Source organism: Coffea arabica, chromosome 11c (assembly GCF_036785885.1).
Source record: "Coffea arabica cultivar ET-39 chromosome 11c, Coffea Arabica ET-39 HiFi, whole genome shotgun sequence".
Lineage (NCBI taxonomy): Eukaryota > Viridiplantae > Streptophyta > Magnoliopsida > Gentianales > Rubiaceae > Coffea > Coffea arabica.
In genome coordinates this window covers 2994974-3016694 of record NC_092330.1, presented here as the reverse complement: position 1 = coordinate 3016694, position 21721 = coordinate 2994974, and the positions used below count along the sequence as shown (strand labels likewise).

Genomic DNA, 21721 nt, shown 5'->3' with positions numbered 1-21721 from the left:
TGCTATTTAATGCATAATGTATGACTACTTCGAACAACATTAATTGAACAATAAACGTATAAAAACATGTAAATTCAATCATTATATGTGAAAAAGGATCACTGATTTTAGTTATCCTAATTGGCTACTGGAAAAAACCTTTTTCAAATCCTATGGTTACAAAAATCACCATGATCAAACTATCCACTTCAATCAATCAATTATTGAACAAATACGAAAAATGCACAAAAAGAAAGAAAACTATAAAGCATACCTCAATCATTGGAGTTCTGAATACATCAGGAGTATTCTTGCTACGAAACTTTGATAGGTATGGATTACCCTCATTAATTTTCATATTTTGTGTAAAACTACCCTAAAGCTTGCAAAATTTATAATTAAAGATGCTTATGGAGTCTACTTGAATTCATGGAAGAAGAAGGTGGGGTGGTAGAGAGGATTAACTGCATAAACGTAAATATAATTAGAGTATATATTTTCCTCGGGAAAGCTTTCCATATGTGTATTAGGAACTTGATAAAAAAAAAATTGAAAATTACTCAAATATAAATGTTTCTAAATCAAAAAATATATAAATTTAATTTTATAAATAAATCGTTGACATGTGGCATATCCTACATAGACATGCATGCAGGAGGTGATACACCGGTGATATATATCATTATCTGTTTTTTACTTCAAAGAGACGGCTAAATGAATCCAGCAATCCATAATTAGACAAGCCATCATTCTACTTGCATAAAGCCTGCGCTAGACTGTTAGTCTAAAATGCTCCCTAAGCGTTTGCTGCTTTTAGCAAATGAACGACGATGTGTTTTTCTCCCCAGCCGAGTTCAAGACAATTGGATTCTGCTCCTCTTTATGTGCGCCGGACAGAGCAAAATCCGCGATTAACCTCGCAACCATCTCAGGCTTCTCAACATGCGGGAGATGACCACAGTCAGGTATCTGGTGGATACTCGCATCTGGCAATTCACTATGCAGTCTCTGCAATTTATGCAACATGCAGGAAGAGTTGAAAATGAGTGTTTCACTTCTTGAACGATCAATCCCACCTTTTCTAGCCCACCTCCCCGGAGGCCGGAGGCCGGGATGACGACGGAGACAAAGTGGAGTCAGTGGGGGCAACTGTAGCTTTGCGCCCAAACTCATATGAAATTGCCTCCACCATCATTCAGTAAAATTTAAGTACTAGAGAATTGTCCCCACTAAAATCTCCATATATGCATATAAAATTATAGGTTCACCTCTACACTTGATGAAATTACCTTCACTACTGTTTAACAAAATCTGAAGTAGCAGTGTGAGTGTACACTTTGTTCATATGTCTCTATATTCAAATAATTTAACAACACCTATAATAAGTGACATCAACAAAGAAAGAGACTCAATTTACATTTATTCTTCTTCTTCTTCATCTACTCTAATGTGCTCTTAGAACAAAAAAGCTCTTTTATCTTTTTTGACTGCAGATTCGAACTCACGAACATTGCTCAATTTTTATTTCATCTTAATAAAAATCTAGAGAAAATTTATCAGGGTAGTAAAAGGATTCTTTATTAGGAATTTGAGATTTGGGAGATATTTTTTTATTGCATTAATTACACACATCACTTTTGGCATATATTGTTAGTTAAACATATTTTTTTTCGTATTATAGTTAGTAAAATTACATATATAAACTTTGCTCCCACTGAATTTCCTTTCTAGCTCCATCCTGACAACAACCTCTATGATTTTTTATTTTATTTTTTTCTGTAGGAGGGAGAAGTTTTCTCTGAGATATTTTGCTGTCAATTTGTTCCACAAAAAATATATCTTTTAGTTTTGTGCATCTTTTGGAGAATTTAAAAAAGAAGCACCCATGCATATTTACCACTATTCAAACTGGCTAGTTGCTTCGACACAATTTCCATATGAATAGCGCTTATCCACAAAAATAACTTTTCCTTTAAAACTAAAGCTCAAATAGATGGAAGCTGACCACTGCAAGCTTATTGCTGACAATGTTATCACACTCTCCACATATGATAAGAACTCTCTTGTTCACCTGCAAAAAGTGAGCACTTTAAATCATTTAGTCAATAATGATGAATTGCGGAAGTAGATTTTAAGATTTTGGCCTTTAATATGGTAGTTGGCATATTGTATCAAGGCTCAAATGCAAAAATTTTCATATGATTATTTAGCATGTTTTAGTCAAGTTAATATTTTAGTAATTCTATTCGTGCCTAGTTATGATAGTTTTAGTATCTCGAATTTATTATTTTATTGGAAAATTTCTTGTGATTGTAAGACTTGTTTGCCAAATCATATCATCTATAAATAGAGGGTTTTATTATTATCATCAATTGAGAAGAACATGTTACTATTATGTGTGATTAATATATTATTATTGATTTATTATTATTATTCTTTTACACATACTTGTATGTCTATCAATTGCTTCCACAATGAAATTTATCTCCCACAATTTTTTGGTATGTTCACTGGCACTTTTGGATCAATTTCTTTAACCTATGGTTCTAATACAAGATATAGAACTCAAATGTGTGAGAGAAAAGGAATAAATTAATAATAATATATTAATCATACACCATAACAACGAGACTATCAATTAATGGTTGTCAAAGGATGACAAGATGGCTGTACTAGTCAGCCACAAACGTACCCAAAACAGCATGGGGTTTCCATGCACAAAGGCATGAACATAGAATGTACGCAAGGTGAATCATTAACGAAATTTCTGTTTGATAATGGAGATACAGCATGGAAGATTTTATACCTGCTTTATTTGATTAACAACATTGTAGCCACCACTAAGCATGTAATTCACTGTAGCATCTTCCCACCAGGGCAAAAGACAGTGTAGGCGGCCAACCTGCTTGGCAATCAAGCAGAATGCATCTGTTAGATGGCTATCACTCAAGACTTGCATCTGCTGAGAGCAAGGAACCTGCAGAAAATCAGTGTAATAAAATTCCATGCTTGATACGAGCTAGATCAATAGGGACACTCACATTGGTCCAATCAAAGCACGTTGACAAGGATATATCATCAAAAGCTAGTAAATTTGCATACAGCCGCAGTGGGAGGCTTTTCAACAAAGAGACCTGAAAAATGTCTACGTGAGATGCAAACATGATAAATAAGATGATACAAGCAGTACCTAGTTTGTCTAAGAACATCAAGTCTGCTCAAATGATTATCTTCGTGGCTACAAATTCAAGCTTCTCTATAAAAGACTCTTTATCATGTTCTAAGAGCTTCTTCATTACTTAGAGCAAAGATAGAGCTGCACCAAGTCCCTGAGTTTCATCCTCTTAGACAATACTAATTACTGATTGTGTTTATCTGGTAGGACCAAATTTTGTTCATCAAAATGTCCTAAGAAGTAAAATGAGAAAATGGATTCATTGATCCAATTAATGAACGAATTCAAAGATACGATGTTCATAGACATTCCTTGTCGTTTCTGTCGAACCAGAATATGTGCCAAAACAGTCCTCTTTAAATTGTTATCCTACAAAAGACTGGGTAAAAACAAGAGTGTACAACACATTTTTAGGAAATATAGCTCTCTTTGCAGAGATAAAAGATAATAAATCCCAAAGGTCTCGGGCCACATGAAAATGTAAAAGTTGTTATTGGAGCTCTTCAGAAAACCCTTTCGTCCTCTTGACATAATTTGTTACAAAATTCAGAATGATATTCCTTTTCTGTTATGATGGGCACCGCTGATGCTTAACTCCCTTGATTAGCTTTCCAGAAGAGGCGAAAAAAGAATAAGAAGAAGAAGACGACGATGAGGATGAAGAGGAGTTTACCCCAGCATATGCTAAAAATTTGGGTAGCTTTGTCAGAAGCCCTGTGCCTTCAACATGAACACTTGCACCAATCAAAATCAGCTTATCAACCTGTAAACAACAGAATAGATAGCATAAGAATGATGAATAGCACAATGGATGATACTGAGTGAAGAAGCAGACTGCAGAGTTATCTCGTAAACCTCGAAGAACAAGGATTTTGCAGATCTGTTGCGATTGTATATCTATACACTTTCCCTCATCTCACGATCTACTATCTTTGTGAATGGACACGTCAACAATAAGTTCTAACTTTATCAATCTCATGAATTCTGCTGAACAAAGAGCAAATCAATTCACTTCACACAATAAAATAATCTCTTGTAGTACATTCTAGTGGACACATCTAGTTTTTTACTACATCTAGTGTTGAATCAAAGCCACAATTGTGGACTTTGACAATTTTTTCCACAACTCACAATTGTGGACTTTGGTGGCAGAAATCTTAATCCCACATCGGTAGGATTAATGGTAGGAGCATGGCTTGAGAGTTATAAATAACTCTCAAGTTCTACCAAATGAAAAGTACCAAAAGAAAAAGAAAACAAAAAAATTACACCAAAAAGGATTTTGTAATTCTTTTGTAAGTCTTTCTTCTCCCAAAATTTATAAAAGCGGGCTGCTTGAGTGGTGCTCGGAGAGTAGGCAAAATTGGCCGAACTCCGTTATCAATTTTTCGGGTGCGTTCTTTCCTTATCTCTTTTATTTGTTCCGCATTTATTTATTAGTTTCTTTTCTATTGTAGTATAGTATTCAATATATATTTGTCGGGTTTATTCATAGTGTATTGTACGATTCTTTTGGGTGTATTTTCTTATTCGTGTTTACGTATTATTTATGTATACACGGGTATAGTTGTGATAATACACCGTACACGTAAGTTCTGTCTAGGAGACTGGGTTTAAAGTGGGACCGCTTGTGACCCCTCCAGCCTTTCCTGGGAATTTACTTGGAATGGTAATTCTGTCTAAGGAGATTGTTTCAACGATCTTTCCTGGGAATTACTGAATCGGTTTAATCACTAGTTGTAATTTTGAGTGGGAAAATACCCGGTTTCCCCAACAAGTGTCCCTCCAAGCCTTGGTACGTGCCATCCAAATCTAAGAGAAACCGGCCATTGAAGGGATTGAGTTGAAATATCCTTGCACGACTACTAAAATGCTGCTTACAATTGAAGATGCAAGTGTTCAAGCTCCAGATAGCGGGCTAAGCTGCAGTTAAGTACCCTCGCTGAGCCGTACGGGGATAGAGTATTGAATAAAATTTCTAGAATTTCGTCCATTCCTTGTGACAAATTCCCTTAGCTTGTGAAAGCTAAGTTGAACATCCTAGAGTTGATCCTAGGCTGTTCTTGACTTATCAATCAAGTACACATACTTGATTGTGGCGTCCTCTACCGTTAAATCTGTTCTTGAGTGGTCCAAGTTCAGATTCAACTCCATCAAATCTTCATCGTGTTCCTCTAGATCCGAAGTAGCTTCCGCGTCTCGCATCAGCTGGCATCAGAGCCAAAACAGATCTAAAACAGATCCAGTTTTGGAGGGGTCACAAGCGGTCCCACTTAAAACCCAGTCTCCTAGACAGAACTTACGTGCACGGTGTATTATCACAACTATACCCGTGTATACATAAATAATACGTACACATGAATAAGAAAATACACCCAAGAGAATCGTATAATACACTATAAATACACCCGGCAAATATAGACAAATATATTGAATACTATATTACTACAGAAAAGAAACTACTAAATAAATGCGGAACAAATAAAAGAGATATGGAAAGAACGCACCCGAAAAATTGATAACGGAGTTCGGCCAATTTTGCCTACTCTCCGAGCACCACTCAAGCAGCCTGCTTTTATAAATTTTGGGAGAAGAAAGACTTACAAAAGAATTACAAAATCCTTTTTGGTGTAATTCTTTTGTTTTCTTTTTCTTTTGGTACATTAAATTTGGAGGACTTGAGAGTTATTTATAACTCTCAAGCCAAGCTCTCAAATGCTAAGCTACCCGATGTGGGATAATAAATTTTGCCAAAAAGTCTACAATTGTGGCCAAAAGTCTACAATTGTGGCCGTTGAAGAAAAAATCAACAAATTAGATTTCTATAGTTAGTTGGGTTTTAAGTGTTGGATTTAAACAGAACATAAACACAAGACAAAACTGGACCGAAAATTTCGGACAACAACTAAACAACAAAGACAGATTTCTGACAAGGAAACAACCAAGACAGATTTAGGACTTGACAAACCCGAGCACTTGAGCTACGAATTTAGAAGACTAAAATAGATCTAAAAACAATAAAAAAGGATATTCGTGATACGTCTAACCAGCTCTGATGCCAGCTGATGCGAGATGCGGAAGCTACTTCGGATCTAGAGGAACACGATGAAGATTTGATGGAGTTGAATCTGAATTTGGACCACTCAAGAACAGATTTAACGGTAGAGGACGCCACAATCAAGTATGTGTACTTGATTGATAAGTCAAGAACAGCCTAAGATCAACTCTAGGATGTTCAACTTAGCTTTCACAAGTTAAGGGAATTTGTCACAAGGAATGGACGAAATTCTGGAAATTTTATTCAATACTCTCAAAAACTGAATGTAACATGCGGCTTGAGGCTATTAATAGCCGTGACTAAGACCTAATAAACTGGAAAAATAACAAGGAAAGTTCGGCCAGCCCCTTGGGCCTTCACTTGACCGAAAGCTAGCCCAACTAACTATAGATCATAGGCCTCGTACTCCTCTTCCTCATCTGATACAATTTCCCCATTTGGCAACATCAGCATGGTCCTTTGGCTGGGGCATTGAGAAGCGATGTGGCCAAATCCTTGACACTTAAAGCACTTGGTGTCTCGACCACGTGGTTGGGAAGCTGCATTATTAGCCTTAAAGTCAGGCTTGGGCGCTGCCTTGGAAGGGAGGCCATTTGGCCTTGGAGGGTAAGAAGGAGCTGCGGCCTTCTCCTCCCTTTTTGGTTGAGAAGTGCGCCAATTTCCAGCTTGATAAGTAGTGCTTTGTCGTGCAGTACCCCTCCTCTTGAGGCGCCGTTCAATGGTAACCGCCTTCTCGAGCATTTCATTCATGTCGAGGTAGTGTTGGAGTTCCACTACTTCAGCAATCTCGGGCCTCAATCCATGTAGAAAACGATCCATCGTGGCCTCTCCATCTTCACGCAAATCCGCCTTCATGATGGCCATTTCCATCTCCTTGTAATAATCCTCAACTGACATGGACCCTTGGTTGAGAGCTTGTAGCCGACGGTGTAGATCTCGGCTATAGTAGCTCGGAACGAATCTTTTTCTCATCAGACTCCTCATTTCCTCCCAAGTTTCCACAGGTCTCTCACGATTTCTCCTTCGGCTTAGTCTAAGTTAGTCCCACCAAATGGAGGCGTAGTCAGTGAATTCTACGGCTGCTAGTTTCACCTTTTGCTCCTCCGTATAGGTGTGGCATTCATAGACTAACTCAATTTTTCGTTCCCATTCCAGGATCCGACTTGCCTTGGAATGAGGGAATCTTGAGTTTGACACCTTTAATGGTGTCGTCTCCTCGACGTTGGAACCTTTGATCATTTTGGTACCTTCCCTCAAATGCTTCCTCTTCATCGTTTGAGTATGCCGATTCTTTGCTCTTACTCGGGGTAGGTGGAGGTCTCGAGTTCTCCAACTGATCAATTCGGTCATGCAATGGCTCAATTTCATTCTTAAGCAATCATTTGAACTCCCTCATCATGGCTTCCAACTGTAATTTGATGTCCATGGTTTGTTCACCAACTCCACTAGACATATTTAGTCCACCTGCAAAACAAATAAACAAAACGAGTTCCTCTCTTTTTTTTTTTTTTTTTTAATACGATGTATAGGTCACTCACACTCGTGTTTCACTCAAGTGTATCACTCTCTAATAATCTTACCAAGCAATTCCTTGGCTTGCTTGTTGCTTGAGTTGAACAAACTAGGCGTCACCGCAATGTACGTTCTTGACTAGTCAACAGGTGACACACAAGCTAGTAGCAATAAAATGGAGTTGAATGACTGAAGACCTAGACACGACTCAAGACTTAGAATATAGCTGGACAATAACTAACGACGCAAAAGAAAGTAAGACAATTAACTTGAATGCTGAAATTTTGAAAATCCTAGAAAACTCTACCCGAAACCCAATTTTCTGGAATTTGTTGAGCTGCTGGTCCGTGGTCTTTTTGGTAAGGGTTTTGGAGTATTTTGGGTGGCCTTAGGCTGCTCAAATAATGGGCAATCTACTACCTAAAAGTCAGCCCAATCGGGTGTCACAATTGCTCCAACAGTTTTAGGGAAATTCAAGAATTCAAGATTCGAAAATTGGAAAGTGTGATCTGATTTGGACACTTGGGGTTGTTAAGGATTGGAAACCTTGGAGTTTGGTCAGATTTGGGAGTCCCAAGTGGTTCAAATTCGAAATTTTAGGGCTGGTCAGATTTTGCACCGAATTTGGTAAAGTTGTAGGCTGTCAAGAATTGGAGGTTGTTCAGATTTGGAAGTCCAAGTTTGAATCAGATTTTGGTGGCTTGAAGGCTGACCAAGACTTGGGCTGTTCAAACTTGGACTTCCAAATCTGAACAACCTCCAATCCTTGTCAGCCTACAAGTTTTACCAAATCTGATTCAAACTTGGACTTCCAAATTTGAACAGCCCAAGTCTTGGTCAGCCTTCAAGCTACCAAAATCTGATTCAAACTTGGACTTCCAAATCTGAACAACCTCCAATTCTTGACAGCCTACAACTTTACCAAATTTGGTTCAAAATCTGACCAGCCCCAAAATTTCGAATTTGAACCACTTGGGACTCCCAAATCTGACCAAACTCCAAGGTTTCCAATCCTTAACAACCCCAAGTGTCCAAATCAGATCACACTTTCCAATTTCCGAATCTTGAATTCTTGAATTTCCCTAAAACTGTTGGAGCAATTGTGACACCCGATTGGGCTGACTTTTAGGTAGTAGATTGCCCATTATTTGAACAGCATAAGACCACCCAAAATACTCCAAAACCCTTACCAAAAAGACTACGGACCAGCAGCTCAACAAATTCCAGAAAATTGGGTTTCGGGTAGAGTTTTCTAGGATTTTCAAAATTTCAGCATTCAAGTTGATGCGATTGAGCACGAGACCCAAAGTGTACAAGTAGACCCTGTGAAGGTGCCCCTAAGCCCGGTGACACGAGCACGAGCTAAGTCCCTCCAAGCCTTGGTACGTGCCATCCAAATCCAAGAGAAACCGGCCATTGAAGGAATTGAGTTGGAATATCCTTGCACGACTACTAAAATGCTGCTTACAATTGAAGATGCAAGTGTTCAAGCTCCAGATAGCGGGTTAAGCTGCAGTTAAGTACCCTCGCTGAGCCGTACGGGGATCTCGCTTACATTCAGTTTTTTGAGAGTATTGAATAAAATTTTCAGAATTTCGTCCATTCCTTGTGGCAAATTTCCTTAGCTTGTGAAAGCTAAGTTGAATATCCTAGAGTTGATCCTAGGCTGTTCTTGACTTATCAATCAAGCACACATACTTGATTGTGGCGTCCTCTACCGTTAAATCTGTTCTTGAGTGGTCCAAGTTCAGGTTCAACTCCATCCAATCTTCATCGTGTTCCTCTAGATCCGAAGTTGCTTCGCGTCTCGCATCAGCTGGCATCAGAGCTGGTTAGAGGTATCACGAATATCCCTTTTTATTGTTTTTAGATCTGTTTTAGTCTTCTAAATTCGTAGCTCAAGTGCTCGGGTTTGTCAAGTCCTAAATCTGTCTTGGTTGTTTCCTTGTCAGAAATCTGTCTTTGTTGTTTAGTTGTTGTACGAAATTTTCGGTCCAGTTTTGTCTTGTGTTTATGTTCTGTTTAAATCCAAAAAAAAAAATCTATTGTGATGCATACCTTATTGTCATTCCCTTGAGTCGTTGCTGGAATTAATTTGCTGGGATACCGAATCTGTTTGCACTTGTTTCTTGAACCTTTGTGTTGTTGCTTTGCAAAACTCGAACATCAAAACCTTATTGGGGAAGTCTTGAGCTTCTTGGATCAAAGAGGTTAATCTTGGCAGTCTTGAAACCTGAAATAAACCTTCAACCGTGTTCTTGTTTTCATGGAACTTTGATCTTGAAACCAAATCTGTCCAAGTTGTTTACGTTAATTGCTGTGAGATTGTGGTCTAAACTAGCTGGCTATTGTGTGAAAACACCCCAACAGAAGTCAAAAACAAAAATTTTCAAGAAAGACGGCTCTAGTTTCCAATTTTTGACCAGCCTTCAAGTTTTACTAAATCTGATTCAAACTTGGACTTCCAAATCTGAACAACCTCCAATTCTTGACCAGCCTTCAAGTTTTACCAAATCTGATTCAAACTTGGACTTCCAAATCTGAACAGCCCTAGTCTTGGTCAACCTTCAAGCCACCAAATCTGATTCAAACTTGGACTTCCGAATCTGAACAACCTCCAATTCTTGACAGCCTACAAGTTTACCAAATTTGGTGCAAAATCTGACTTCCAAATCTGACCAGCCCCAAAATTTCGAATTTGAACCACTTGGGACTCCCAAATCTAACCAAACTCCAAGGTTTCCAATCCTTGGCAACCCCAAGTGTCCAAATCAGATCAAACTTTCCAATTTCCGAATCTTGAATTCTTGAATTTTCCTAAAATCGTTGGAGCAATTGTGACACCCGATTGGGCTGAGTTTTAGGTAGTAGAGTGCCCATTATTTGAGCAGCCTAAGGCCACCCAAAATACTCCAAAACCCTTACCAAAAAGACCACGGACCAGCAGCTCAACAAATTCCAGAAAATTGGGTTTCGGGTAGAGTTTTCTAGGATTTTCAAAATTTCAGCATTCAAGTTAATTGTCTTACTTTCTTTTGAGTTGTTAGTTATTGTCCAGCTATATTCTGAGTCTTGAGTCGTGTCTAGGTCTTAGTCATTAACCTCCATTTATTGCTACTAGCCTGTGTGTCACTTGTTGACTAGTCAAGAACGTACACTGCGGTGACGCCTGGTTTGTTCAACTCGAGTAACTAGCAAGCCAAGGAATTGCTTGGTAAGATTATTAGAGAGTGATACACTTGAGTGAAACACGAGTGTGAGTGACCTATACATTGTATTAAAAAAAAAAGAGAGGAACTCGTTTTGTTTATTTGTTTTGCAGGTGGACTAAATATGTCTAGTGAAGTTGGTGAACAAACCATGGACATCAAACTACAGTTGGAAGCCATGATGAGGGAGTTCAAACGATTGCTTAAGAATGAAATTGAACCATTGCATGATCGAATTGATCAGTTGGAGAACTCGAAACCTCCACCTACCCCGAGTAAGGGCAAAGAATCGGCATACTCAAACGATGAAGAGGAAGCGTTTGAGGGGAGGCACCAAAATGATCAAAGGTTCCAACGTCGAGGAGATGACACCATTAAAGGTGTCAAACTCAAGATTCCCTCATTCCAAGGCAAGTCGGACCCCGAGGCGTACTTGGAATGGGAACGGAAAATTGAGTTAGTCTATGAATGTCACACCTATACGGAGGAGCAAAAGGTGAAACTAGCAGCCGTAGAATTCACTGACTACGCCTCCATTTGGTGGGACCAACTTAGACTAAGCCGAAGGAGAAATCGTGAGAGACCTGTGGAAACTTGGGAGGAAATGAGGAGTCTGATGAGAAAAAGGTTCGTTCCGAGCTACTATAGTCGAGATCTACACCGTCGGCTACAAGCTCTCAACCAAGGGTCCATGTCAGTTGAGGATTATTACAAGGAGATGGAAATGGCCATCATGAAGGCGGATTTGCGTGAAGATGGAGAGGCCACGATAGCTCGTTTTCTACATGGATTGAGGCCCGAGATTGCTGAAGTAGTGGAACTCCAACACTACCTCGACATGAATGAAATGTTAGAGAAGGCGGTTACAATTGAACGGCGCTTCAAGAGGAGGGGTACTGCACGACAAAGCACTACTTATCAAGCTGGAAATTGGCGCACTTCTCAACCAAAAAGGGAGGAGAAGGCCGCAGCTCCTTCTTACCCTCCAAGGCCGAATGGCCTCCCTTCCAAGGCGACGCCCAAGCCTGACTTTAAGGCTAATAATGCAGCTTCCAAACCACGTGGCCGAGACACCAAGTGCTTTAAGTGTCAAGGATTTGGCCACATCGCTTCTCAATGCCCCAGCCAAAGGACCATGCTGATGTTGCCAAATGGGGAAATTGTATCAGATGAGGAAGAGGAGTACGAGGGGATGCCACCTCTAGAAGAGGAAGAGAATGAATCGAGTGAGAAGATACCTACGCATGAGGAGATTGGATGCCTAGTGGTTCGAAAGGTCCTCACTACCCGCGCCAAAGAGGAGGAAATGGAGGTACAACGGGACAACCTTTTCTACACAAGGTGTCATATCAAGGATAAGGTGTGTAGTGTTGTTATTGATAGTGGGAGTTGTGCCAATGTCGCTAGTCTACTCATGGTAGAAATGCTAGGGCTCCAAGTTATCAAACATCCAAGACCTTATCGCCTTCAATGGTTGAACAATGAAGGGGAAATACGTGTGTTTAGACAAGTGAAAGTGTCATTCCGAATTGGCAAGTTTGAAGACGAGATTACTTGTGATGTCGTGCCAATGCAAGCAAGTCACCTCATTCTTGGACGGCCTTGGCAATATGATCGCGATGTCGAATTCAAGGGAAGAGCTAATAAATATGTCTTTACTCATTGCAATAGAAAGGTGACACTTGTACCTCTCACCCCAAAACAAGTGTATGAAGATTAAATGAGGCTCCAAAAGGAGTATGAGCTAGAACTTGAGAGGAAAAAGCGAGAGAAAAGTGAGGAAGAAAAAGGAGAGAGAAGGGCCGAACCCCTAGGGAAGAAAAAGGCAACAAGTGGGTCGGCTATGAGAGAAGAAAATAAGGGGAAGCTAAGCTTGCTAGCAAAAGCCAAAGATGTAAGGCGAGCTTTGTCTTCCAACCAACTCTTACTTATGCTTGTGTGCAAAGAAAAGTTGGTCACTTCATCCATATCCACTGACTCCTTACCTTCTACTATTTTACCTCTCTTGCAGGAATTTGAGGACATATTTCCTGAGGATGTACCTGATGGACTACCACCACTAAGGGGAATCGAGCACCAAATCGATCTCATTCCTGGAGCACCATTGCCTAACAAACCAGCCTATAGAATGGGTCCTGAGGAAACAAAGGAATTGCAAAGGCAAGTGGAGGAATTGCTAAGGAAAGGTTGGGCTAGAGAAAGTCTAAGTCCATGCGCTGTACCAGTGATTCTCGTGCCAAAGAAAGATGGAGCGTGGAGAATGTGCACCGACTGTCGAGCAGTCAATGCAATCACGGTAAAATATCGTCACCCTATCCCTAGGTTAGATGATATGTTAGATGAATTGCATGGTGCCATTATATTTACTAAAATTGATTTGAAAAGTGGTTACCACCAAATAAGAATGAAAGAGGGAGATGAGTGGAAAATCGCTTTCAAAACTAAACATGGTCTATACGAGTGGTTAGTAATGCCATTTGGTTTAACTAATGCACCTAGTACCTTCATGCGTTTTATGAACCATGTTTTGAGACCTTTTCTTGGGAAATTTGTAGTGGTTTACTTTGATGATATTCTGATTTATAGCAGAAGCTTAGAGGAACACCTTGAGCACCTCAAAGCCATCTTTGAAGTACTTCGAAGGGAAAGGCTATATGCCAACCTTAAGAAGTGCACATTTTGCACTGATCGTGTTGTGTTTCTAGGATATGTTGTAAGTGCGCAGGGCATTCACGTAGATGACGAGAAGATTAAGTCCATCCAAGAGTGGCCAACACCTACCTCAGTAAGTGATGTGCGCAACTTTCATGGATTAGCAAGCTTCTACCGTCGTTTTGTGAAGGATTTTAGCACCATCGCTGCACCTCTTACCGCAGTCATAAAGAAGAACGAGAAGTTCTTTTGGGGGGAAGCCCAAGATAAGGCTTTCCAATTGCTGAAACACAAACTCACACATGCACCACTCCTTGCAATACCTAACTTTGATCTCACTTTTGAAGTGGAATGTGATGCATCAGGTGTAGGAGTAGGAGCCGTACTCATGCAAGGAGGGAGACCGATTGCCTACTTTAGTGAGAAATTAAATGGCGCGGTCCTCAACTATTCAACTTATGACAAGGAGATGTTTACCCTTGTACGTGCTTTGGAGACATGGCAACACTACCTACGTGCCCGGGAATTCGTCATCAAAACTGACCATGAGTCTCTCAAGCACCTAAAAGGACAAAAAAACTGAGCAAACGACATGCCTGATGGGTAGCCTTCATTGAGTCTTTTCCATACGTCATCAAATACAAAACAGGTAAATCTAATGTCGTAGCCGACGCTTTATCTCGTAGACACATTTTGCTCACTACTTTAGATGCTAAACTCCTAGGTTTTGAACTCATGAAGGAGTTGTATAAGAATGACTTGGATTTTGCGAACGCTTATGCGAATTGGGGAAAATCTGACTTTAAAAAATTCTTCGTACATGATGGGTTCTTATTTTATCTTACCAAGTTGTGCATTTCTCGAGGGTCCATACGTAACTTACTTATTCAGGAGTCACATAGTGGTGGACTAATGGGACACTTTGGTGTCACCAAGACATTAGCTGTATTACAGGAACACTTCCATTGGCCTCGCATGCGCAAGGACGTGGAGAGGATTGTTGAAAGATGTGGCGTGTGCCACAAAGCTAAGTCTCGGGTCAACCCAAACGGTTTGTATACTCCTTTACCCATACCTCACCAACCTTGGGTTGACATTTCCATGGATTTCGTGCTTGGGTTATCTCGTTCAAAGCGTGGCCATGACTCTATATTTGTTGTGGTAGATAGTTCTCCAAAATGGCTCACTTTATTGCATGTCATAAGACGGATGATGCTTTACACATTGCTGATTTATTCTTTAAAGAGGTTGTTCGTTTGCATGGCATACCTAGGACTATAGTATCTGATAGAGATGTCAAGTTTTTGAGCTATTTTTGGAAATCTTTATGGGGTCAGTTGGGAACCAAATTGTTGTTCTCTACCTCTAGTCATCCTCAAACGGACGGACAAACTGAGGTAGTCAATAGGACTTTATCCACACTCCTACGTGCAACCATAAAGAAAAATATCAAGTCATGGGAGGAGTGTCTACCTCATGTTGAGTTTGCATACAATAGGGCTGTGCATAGTGCTACACAATTCTCGCCTTTTGAAGTTGTGTATGGTTTGAACCCCTTAACTCCCTTAGATTTGTTGCCATTACCTTCTTCTGAGCATATGAACTTAGATGGCAAGAAGAAAGCTGAGTTCGTGAGATCATTACATGACAAGGTTCGTACCAATATCGAGAGGAGGACGGCCCAATATGTCCAACAAGCTAATAAGCACAGGCGCAAGCTTGTCTTTGAACCAGGTGATTGGGTCTGGTTACATTTGCGCAAGGAGAGATTTCCAAACCAACGGAAAAGCAAGCTGTCACCAAGAGGAGATGGGCCTTTTCAAGTCATTGAGCGCATCAACGACAATGCATACCGCTTAGATCTGCCTGGTGAGTACAATGTTAGTGCTACATTCAATGTTGCTGATCTAAATCCATTTATTGCAGGGGACGAGTACGATTTGAGGGCAAATCCTTTTCAAGAAGAGGGGAATGATGCGATTGAGCACGAGACCCAAAGTGTACAAGTAGACCCTGTGAAGGTGCCCCTAGGCCCGGTGACACGAGCACGAGCTAAGTCCCTCCAAGCCTTGGTACGTGCCATCCAAATTCAAGAGAAACCGGCCATTGAAGGGATTGAGTTGGAATATCCTTGCACGACTACTAAAATGCTGCTTACAATTGAAAATGCAAGTGTTCAAACTCCAGATAGCGGGCTAAGCTGCAGTTAAGTACCCTCGCTGAGCCGTTAAATCTACCGTTAAATCTGTTCTTGAGTGGTCCAAGTTCAGGTTCAACTCCATCCAATCTTCATCGTGTTCCTCTAGATCCGAAGTTGCTTCCGCGTCTCGCATCACCAGATTATGATTCTTTGCGTATTTTTGGTTCTACTGCATATTATCATGTAAATGAATCAAAATTGGATCCACGTGCAAAGAAGGCTTTCTTTATGGGCTTTAGTGCTGGAGTTAAGGGATATCGGTTGTGGTGTCTAGAAACAAAGAAAATCATTATCAGCAGGGATGTTACCTTTGATGAATCTGCCATGTTGAATAAGGTAACACAAGATGGAACCAGTGGTACTTCTCAACAGGTGGAGTGTACGCCGAAACAGGTGGAGTTTGAGCAAATAGTGGTGAGTCCAGCAAACAGCACCATTAGTGACTCTCCTATGGCAGAAGAGGAGTCAGATGAGGAAGAGGTTTCAACCCAAGAACCTCAACAGCAGCAAGAGTCAATTGCCGTCAATAGGGCAAGACGAGAAATTCATAAACCTGCTCGTTTTGTTGACATGGTGGCTTATGCACTTCCAGTGATTGATGATGTTCCATCCACATTTTCTGAAGCAGTTCAAAGTACAGAAAATGATAGATGGAAAGATGCTATGGAAGAAGAGATGCAATCTCTTCAGAAGAACAAGACGTGGAAGTTGACACAACTACCGAAGGGCAAGAAGGCAATTAGATGCAAATGGATATTTACAAAGAAAGAAAGATTTCCTGACAAGATTGATGTTCGCTACAAGGCAAGATTGGTGGCTAAAGGCTACGCTCAGAAGGAGGGAGTTGATTATAATGAGGTATTTTCTCCAGTTGTTAAACATTCCTCTATTAGAATTTTGTTGGCCTTGGTAGCGCAGTTAAATTTGGAGCTAGTTCAACTTGATGTGAAGACTGCGTTCCTTCACGGTGACTTGAAGGAGGAAATCTATATGTCTCAGCCAGATGGATTTAAAGTTGCTGATAAAGAAAATTGGGTTTGTAAACTGAGCAAATCGTTGTACGGATTGAAACAATCACCGAGGTAATGGTACAAACGATTTGACCAGTTCATGATGAGTCAGAAGTACACAAGAAGCAAATACGATCAATGTGTGTATTTGCGCAAGCTACGAGATGATTCCTACATCTACTTACTCTTGTACGTTGATGATATGCTGATAGCATCAAAGAGCCAAGTTGAAATTGACAAATTGAAGGTTCAGTTGGGCAAAGAGTTCGAGATGAAAGATTTGGGAGAAGCCAAGAAGATTCTCGGCATGGAGATAAGCAGGGATAGAACGAGCGGCAAGCTTTGTCTGATACAAAAGCAGTATTTGAAGAAGGTACTACAACGTTTTGGCATGAATGAAGATTCAAAACCTGTAAGTACTCCGCTTGCTCCTCATTTGAAACTTAGTAGCCTATTATCTCTAAAGACGGATGAAGAGCAAGCATACATGGCGAAAGTCCCGTATGCTAATGCAGTTGGTAGCTTGATGTATGCAATGGTGTGTACGAGACCCGACATTTCACAGGCAGTTAGTGTGGTAAGCAGGTTTATGCATGATCCAGGCAAGGGTCATTGGCAAGCTGTGAAATGGATTCTACGGTATATCCAAAATACCGTAGATGTTGGATTAGTATTTGAGCAGGATAAATCACTTGGTCAATGTGTAGTTGGATATTGTGATTCTGACTATGCAGGTGATTTGGATAAGCGACGTTCTACAACTGGCTACTTGTTCACATTTGTCAAGGCGCCAGTTAGTTGGAAGTCTACTTTGCAGTCAACGGTGGCTTTGTCAACAACGGAGGCAGAGTACATGGCGATTACAGAAGCTGTGAAGGAGGCAATTTGGCTTCAAGGATTGCTTGAAGACTTGGGAGTTGGTCAAAAACACATTGATGTGTTTTGTGACAGTCAGAGTGCTATTCACTTAGCAAAGAACCAGGTCTTGCACGCAAGAACGAAGCACATTGATGTTCGCTATCACTTTGTGCGGGAAATTCTCGAAGAAGATGAGATTTTTCTTCAGAAGATTCGGACTACGGAAAATCCTGCATATATGCTGACCAAGGTGGTTACAAGATTCAAGTTTGAACATTGTTTAGACTTGGTCAATATCCTGCATATTTGAGTTGGCGCTTGAGGGCGCAAAATTTGGAAGCACTACAAGTACCGTTTGTTTTTGTTTGAGGGAGAAGGTTTGTATTTTTGGGGTGGGATTAGATTTATGCCAAGGTGGAGATTTGTTGAATCAAAGCCACAATTGTGGACTTTGACAATTTTTTCCACAACTCACAATTGTGGACTTTGGTGGCAGAAATCTTAATCCCACATCAGTAGGATTAATGGTAGGAGCATGGCTTGAGAGTTATAAATAACTCTCAAGTTCTACCAAATGAAAAGTACCAAAAGAAAAAGAAAACAAAAAAATTACACCAAAAAGGATTTTGTAATTCTTTTGTAAGTCTTTCTTCTCCCAAAATTTATAAAAGCGGGCTGCTTGAGTGGTGCTCGGAGAGTAGGCAAAATTGGCCGAACTCCGTTATCAATTTTTCGGGTGTGTTCTTTCCTTATCTCTTTTATTTGTTCCGCATTTATTTATTAGTTTCTTTTCTATTGTAGTATAGTATTCAATATATATTTGTCGGGTTTATTCATAGTGTATTATACGATTCTTTTGGGTGTATTTTCTTATTCGTGTTTACGTATTATTTATGTATACACGGGTATAGTTGTGATAATACACCGTGCACGTAAGTTCTGTTTAGGAGACTGGGTTTTAAGTGGGACCGCTTGTGACCCCTCCAGCCTTTCCTGGGAATTTACTTGGAATGGTAATTCTGTCTAAGGAGATTGTTTCAACGATCTTTCCTGAGAATTACTGAATCGGTTTAATCACTAGTTGTAATTTTGAGTGGGAAAATACCCGGTTTCCCCAACATCTAGCAGGATAAGGCTTCAAGCACTTCCATCTTTCTTTGTTTTTTTTTGGAGGTTATTGAAGTCCATGGTAGAAAAAAGTCTACACAAAATGCAAATCCCCGGGCCACTGGCGCATTTTTCAGTAGCCTATCAACGGGAGACTGCTCGCGACGCAACTCTAACTTGAACTTCCCTTACACAAGATGTATAAACCTTATTATCTGTGTTAACCCCTATTGATTTTCTTTGTACATCTGGTAATGTATCAACGAATGTGTTGGCCTTATTGCCATTGAATACTTTAGAAACTTGAGTGGTTATACGTCAAATTCAAGGAAAATCTCAGTTGAAAGAAAACTGCTTACAGCTTCTGGAAAGTTGACAGCAAAGTCAATGGCGACTGCTGCACCAAGGCTTGGTCCGACTAATATCATCGGTCGTTTGATGTGAGTCCTCCAAAGCTATAATTAATAGAAGCTCACAAAGTTAGATCAATGTCTAAGAACTGACAATAACTGCAAATTAGGTTATTCCTAGCATTTGCGTGACGGATGGTAACAATCAATCAGCATATATCCAGGATGCTATCTTCCCAAAGTACCTGGTAAAGGTGATATCTTTTGGATGCTGCGTCACAGGGAGGAAGTCTTTCTACACCAATTGAGGATTAGCTAAGATGATTAATGAACAAGAACCATAACACAAATCAAAAGCACCTGAACTAAGAGAAGAATATGATTGCATCTCTGTGCTGAAATTGAAGACGAACCTAGGTCGGAGAAACCCCATCCAAGAATGTCTATTGCCCAAGTCTCCACTGCAGCGTCCTCAAGTAATGGGTATGTTCGTGTCCATTCTAAACAAGAGCTACTCATTCGAATGCACACCAGGCAAGAAAAAGGGCAAAAGGGAAAAGAGACAAAAGTAGTAAATATCAGTAACTAGTAAGGATAACAAAAGTAGTAATAATTACAAAAGAAATAAAAACAAAAAGGTGTCCAGTAACTAGTGAAAATTACAAGAGTAGAAAACCTGTCGAAACAATGGAGTAGGACAGCTGGATTGGTATCACGTTGAAACCTTGGCTTCACACAGCTGCTCATTATACAACTCTCAGAAAATCCAACCTGCAGCTTTAGGAGAGGCAGAATATGAGGAATCAAAAACAGGTCAAAGATAAGTTGCAGTCAGACAGGAGAAATTCTGCAGACTTGTCTGGGACCACCACTACTCAATTTACTTGTCAGAGCATATAATCATCAGAATAGAAGTGAAATGTCTTTTAAGTCAGAAGGACACACACACACACATTAAGATTCTTTCCTTTTATCGATCCAATCGGGTGGGTGATGCATATTATGATCCTGGGCCTCACCTCTTGAGCAATATTCTAAACAGAAACTTGCTAGATGATCAAAGACAAATTATGCTACAACATGTAGTGCAGAGGAATAAAAAAGCATATATACCTTTACAGGAAGTCTTTGAATCCTCTGAGCCAAAGCTCGAGCAAACGGATCCTTGATTTCTTTAACTTCCGCAGGTATAAACGAAGGAAACCCACCATCAACAGAAACTGCATTTGTACCCAGTCTTCCTCCAGAATTAAACCACAGATGCATCGAATACATTGAGGTGAAGCGTTCTCTAGCTCCGGGAATCAGAGCCGGCCTGCAATTCAACCAACTCAGCATATTACTATATCGAAAGAATAGGCCACTGTTAAATCATGTTGGGTAGTACTAATATATCAGTACTCAAAATGGTTACTGATGTGTCGGTGGATGTGGTAAAAGTGTAGAAGTTGTGGACGCGAAGTGGTCAATTTTGAATATGCCACTGTTAAATCATGTGGATTAGTACTAATATATCAGTACTCAAAATGGTTTGAACTGTGGCGGTGGATGTGGTAGAAGTTGTGGACACGAAGTGGAAAATCGGCCACATAAGCAAGGCCGCCACCTTGAGTAAACTCCGCTCCGTCCGCCAATCACATGCAGGTAAGACGCACTAGGCAAATCCTATGCGACAGACATTGTCGCAGGAGATATTCGAATTTGAATTGACAGAAAAGTATAACATCAATTATACCATCTCAACCAATTTAAGGGACAATTGTTTTAGATTTTACAAAATCTTATTATAAAAATTGAAATTAACAAAATTACTTTTTGGGTGATTTTAGATTATAGTATTTTTATTATTAAAAATTTATAATTAGAATACAAAAGTAACCAAAAATATCACAAAAACTAATTATACAAAAATAGACTCTATAATCAGTAGTTAAAATAATCAACAAGAACATGCTCGATGTATTTATCAGAAGTTCGAAACTGCCCACTTCCCTCTCTCAAGACGGTGCACTTCTGGTCCGGTCCCATTTTTAGATCCTAATTAAGTAATGCTCGTTACATGAAAGGCTCGAGAATGAGGCATGGAATTGCACTGTAAGAAACAACTCTTTACCTTAACCAAAGCCCAAAGCTTTTTGGCAACAGTTTTACTAACCATAAATCCCGTGAGAACCCCAAAAGTCGGTATCTTTTTGGCAACAGTTTAACAACTCTTTATCTTCAGTTTGAGGAAATATGATCAACCTATTTACCCCTCTAGATTAGCCTATTGGGACAATAAAGCCCCTTAAATATTCATTAATTCATTAAGTAATCTCTTTAAAAATCATCTATTTCATTTGTATCTTGTAACTTGCATTCTCACCAATTTTTCATTCTAAACTTGATAAGTCATTTAACTTAATTAATGTACCATTCTTTTAGAGTAACACGTAAATTGAAGGGTTTCCATGCCTGGAGAATATCTACGAAATATAGTGTACAAGATGGAATGTATAATAGGTGAGGCTAAAAATTCGTATTAGCCACTTTAGCTGAACCTATTGATTAAATATCTAATAACGTCAAACTTTTATGATATCATGAGGGGATAGTAACTACGCCAATTGTT

General features: G+C 39.8%; 1 protein-coding gene across 2 annotated transcripts; it reads right to left on the bottom strand.

Annotated features, from left to right (window-relative positions):
- Positions 1 to 562: 562 nt before the first annotated feature.
- Positions 563 to 20590, bottom strand: LOC113716543 (alpha/beta hydrolase domain-containing protein VTE7-like). Of its 2 annotated transcripts, none has more exons than XM_027240925.2 (10): positions 20224 to 20590; positions 19787 to 19887; positions 19524 to 19621; positions 19356 to 19405; positions 19120 to 19215; positions 3828 to 3917; positions 3021 to 3113; positions 2786 to 2881; positions 1985 to 2050; positions 563 to 987 (listed from the first exon to the last, which is right to left on the bottom strand). In XM_027240925.2, exons 1-10 carry the CDS (start codon positions 20446 to 20448, stop codon positions 793 to 795), a joined length of 1110 nt encoding a protein of 369 aa, XP_027096726.1. In that variant the 5' UTR covers positions 20449 to 20590; the 3' UTR covers positions 563 to 792. The 2 variants fall into 2 exon arrangements, with proteins under 2 accessions (XP_027096726.1, XP_027096727.1); XM_027240926.2 differs by having other exon boundaries at positions 19787 to 19881; positions 20224 to 20588.
- Between the last annotated feature and the right edge of the window lie 1131 nt (positions 20591 to 21721).

Coding starts and splice junctions, on each gene's coding strand:
- LOC113716543 (XM_027240925.2), bottom strand. CDS start 20,448: ATGCTGAGTTGGTTGAATTGCAGGCCGGCTCTGATTCCCGGAGCTAGA. Junction 19,216..19,355: donor AAAGATATCACCTTTACCAG/GTACTTTGGGAA, acceptor TATTAATTATAG/CTTTGGAGGACTCACATCAA. Junction 3,114..3,827: donor AATTTTTAGCATATGCTGGG/GTAAACTCCTCT, acceptor GACATTTTTCAG/GTCTCTTTGTTGAAAAGCCT.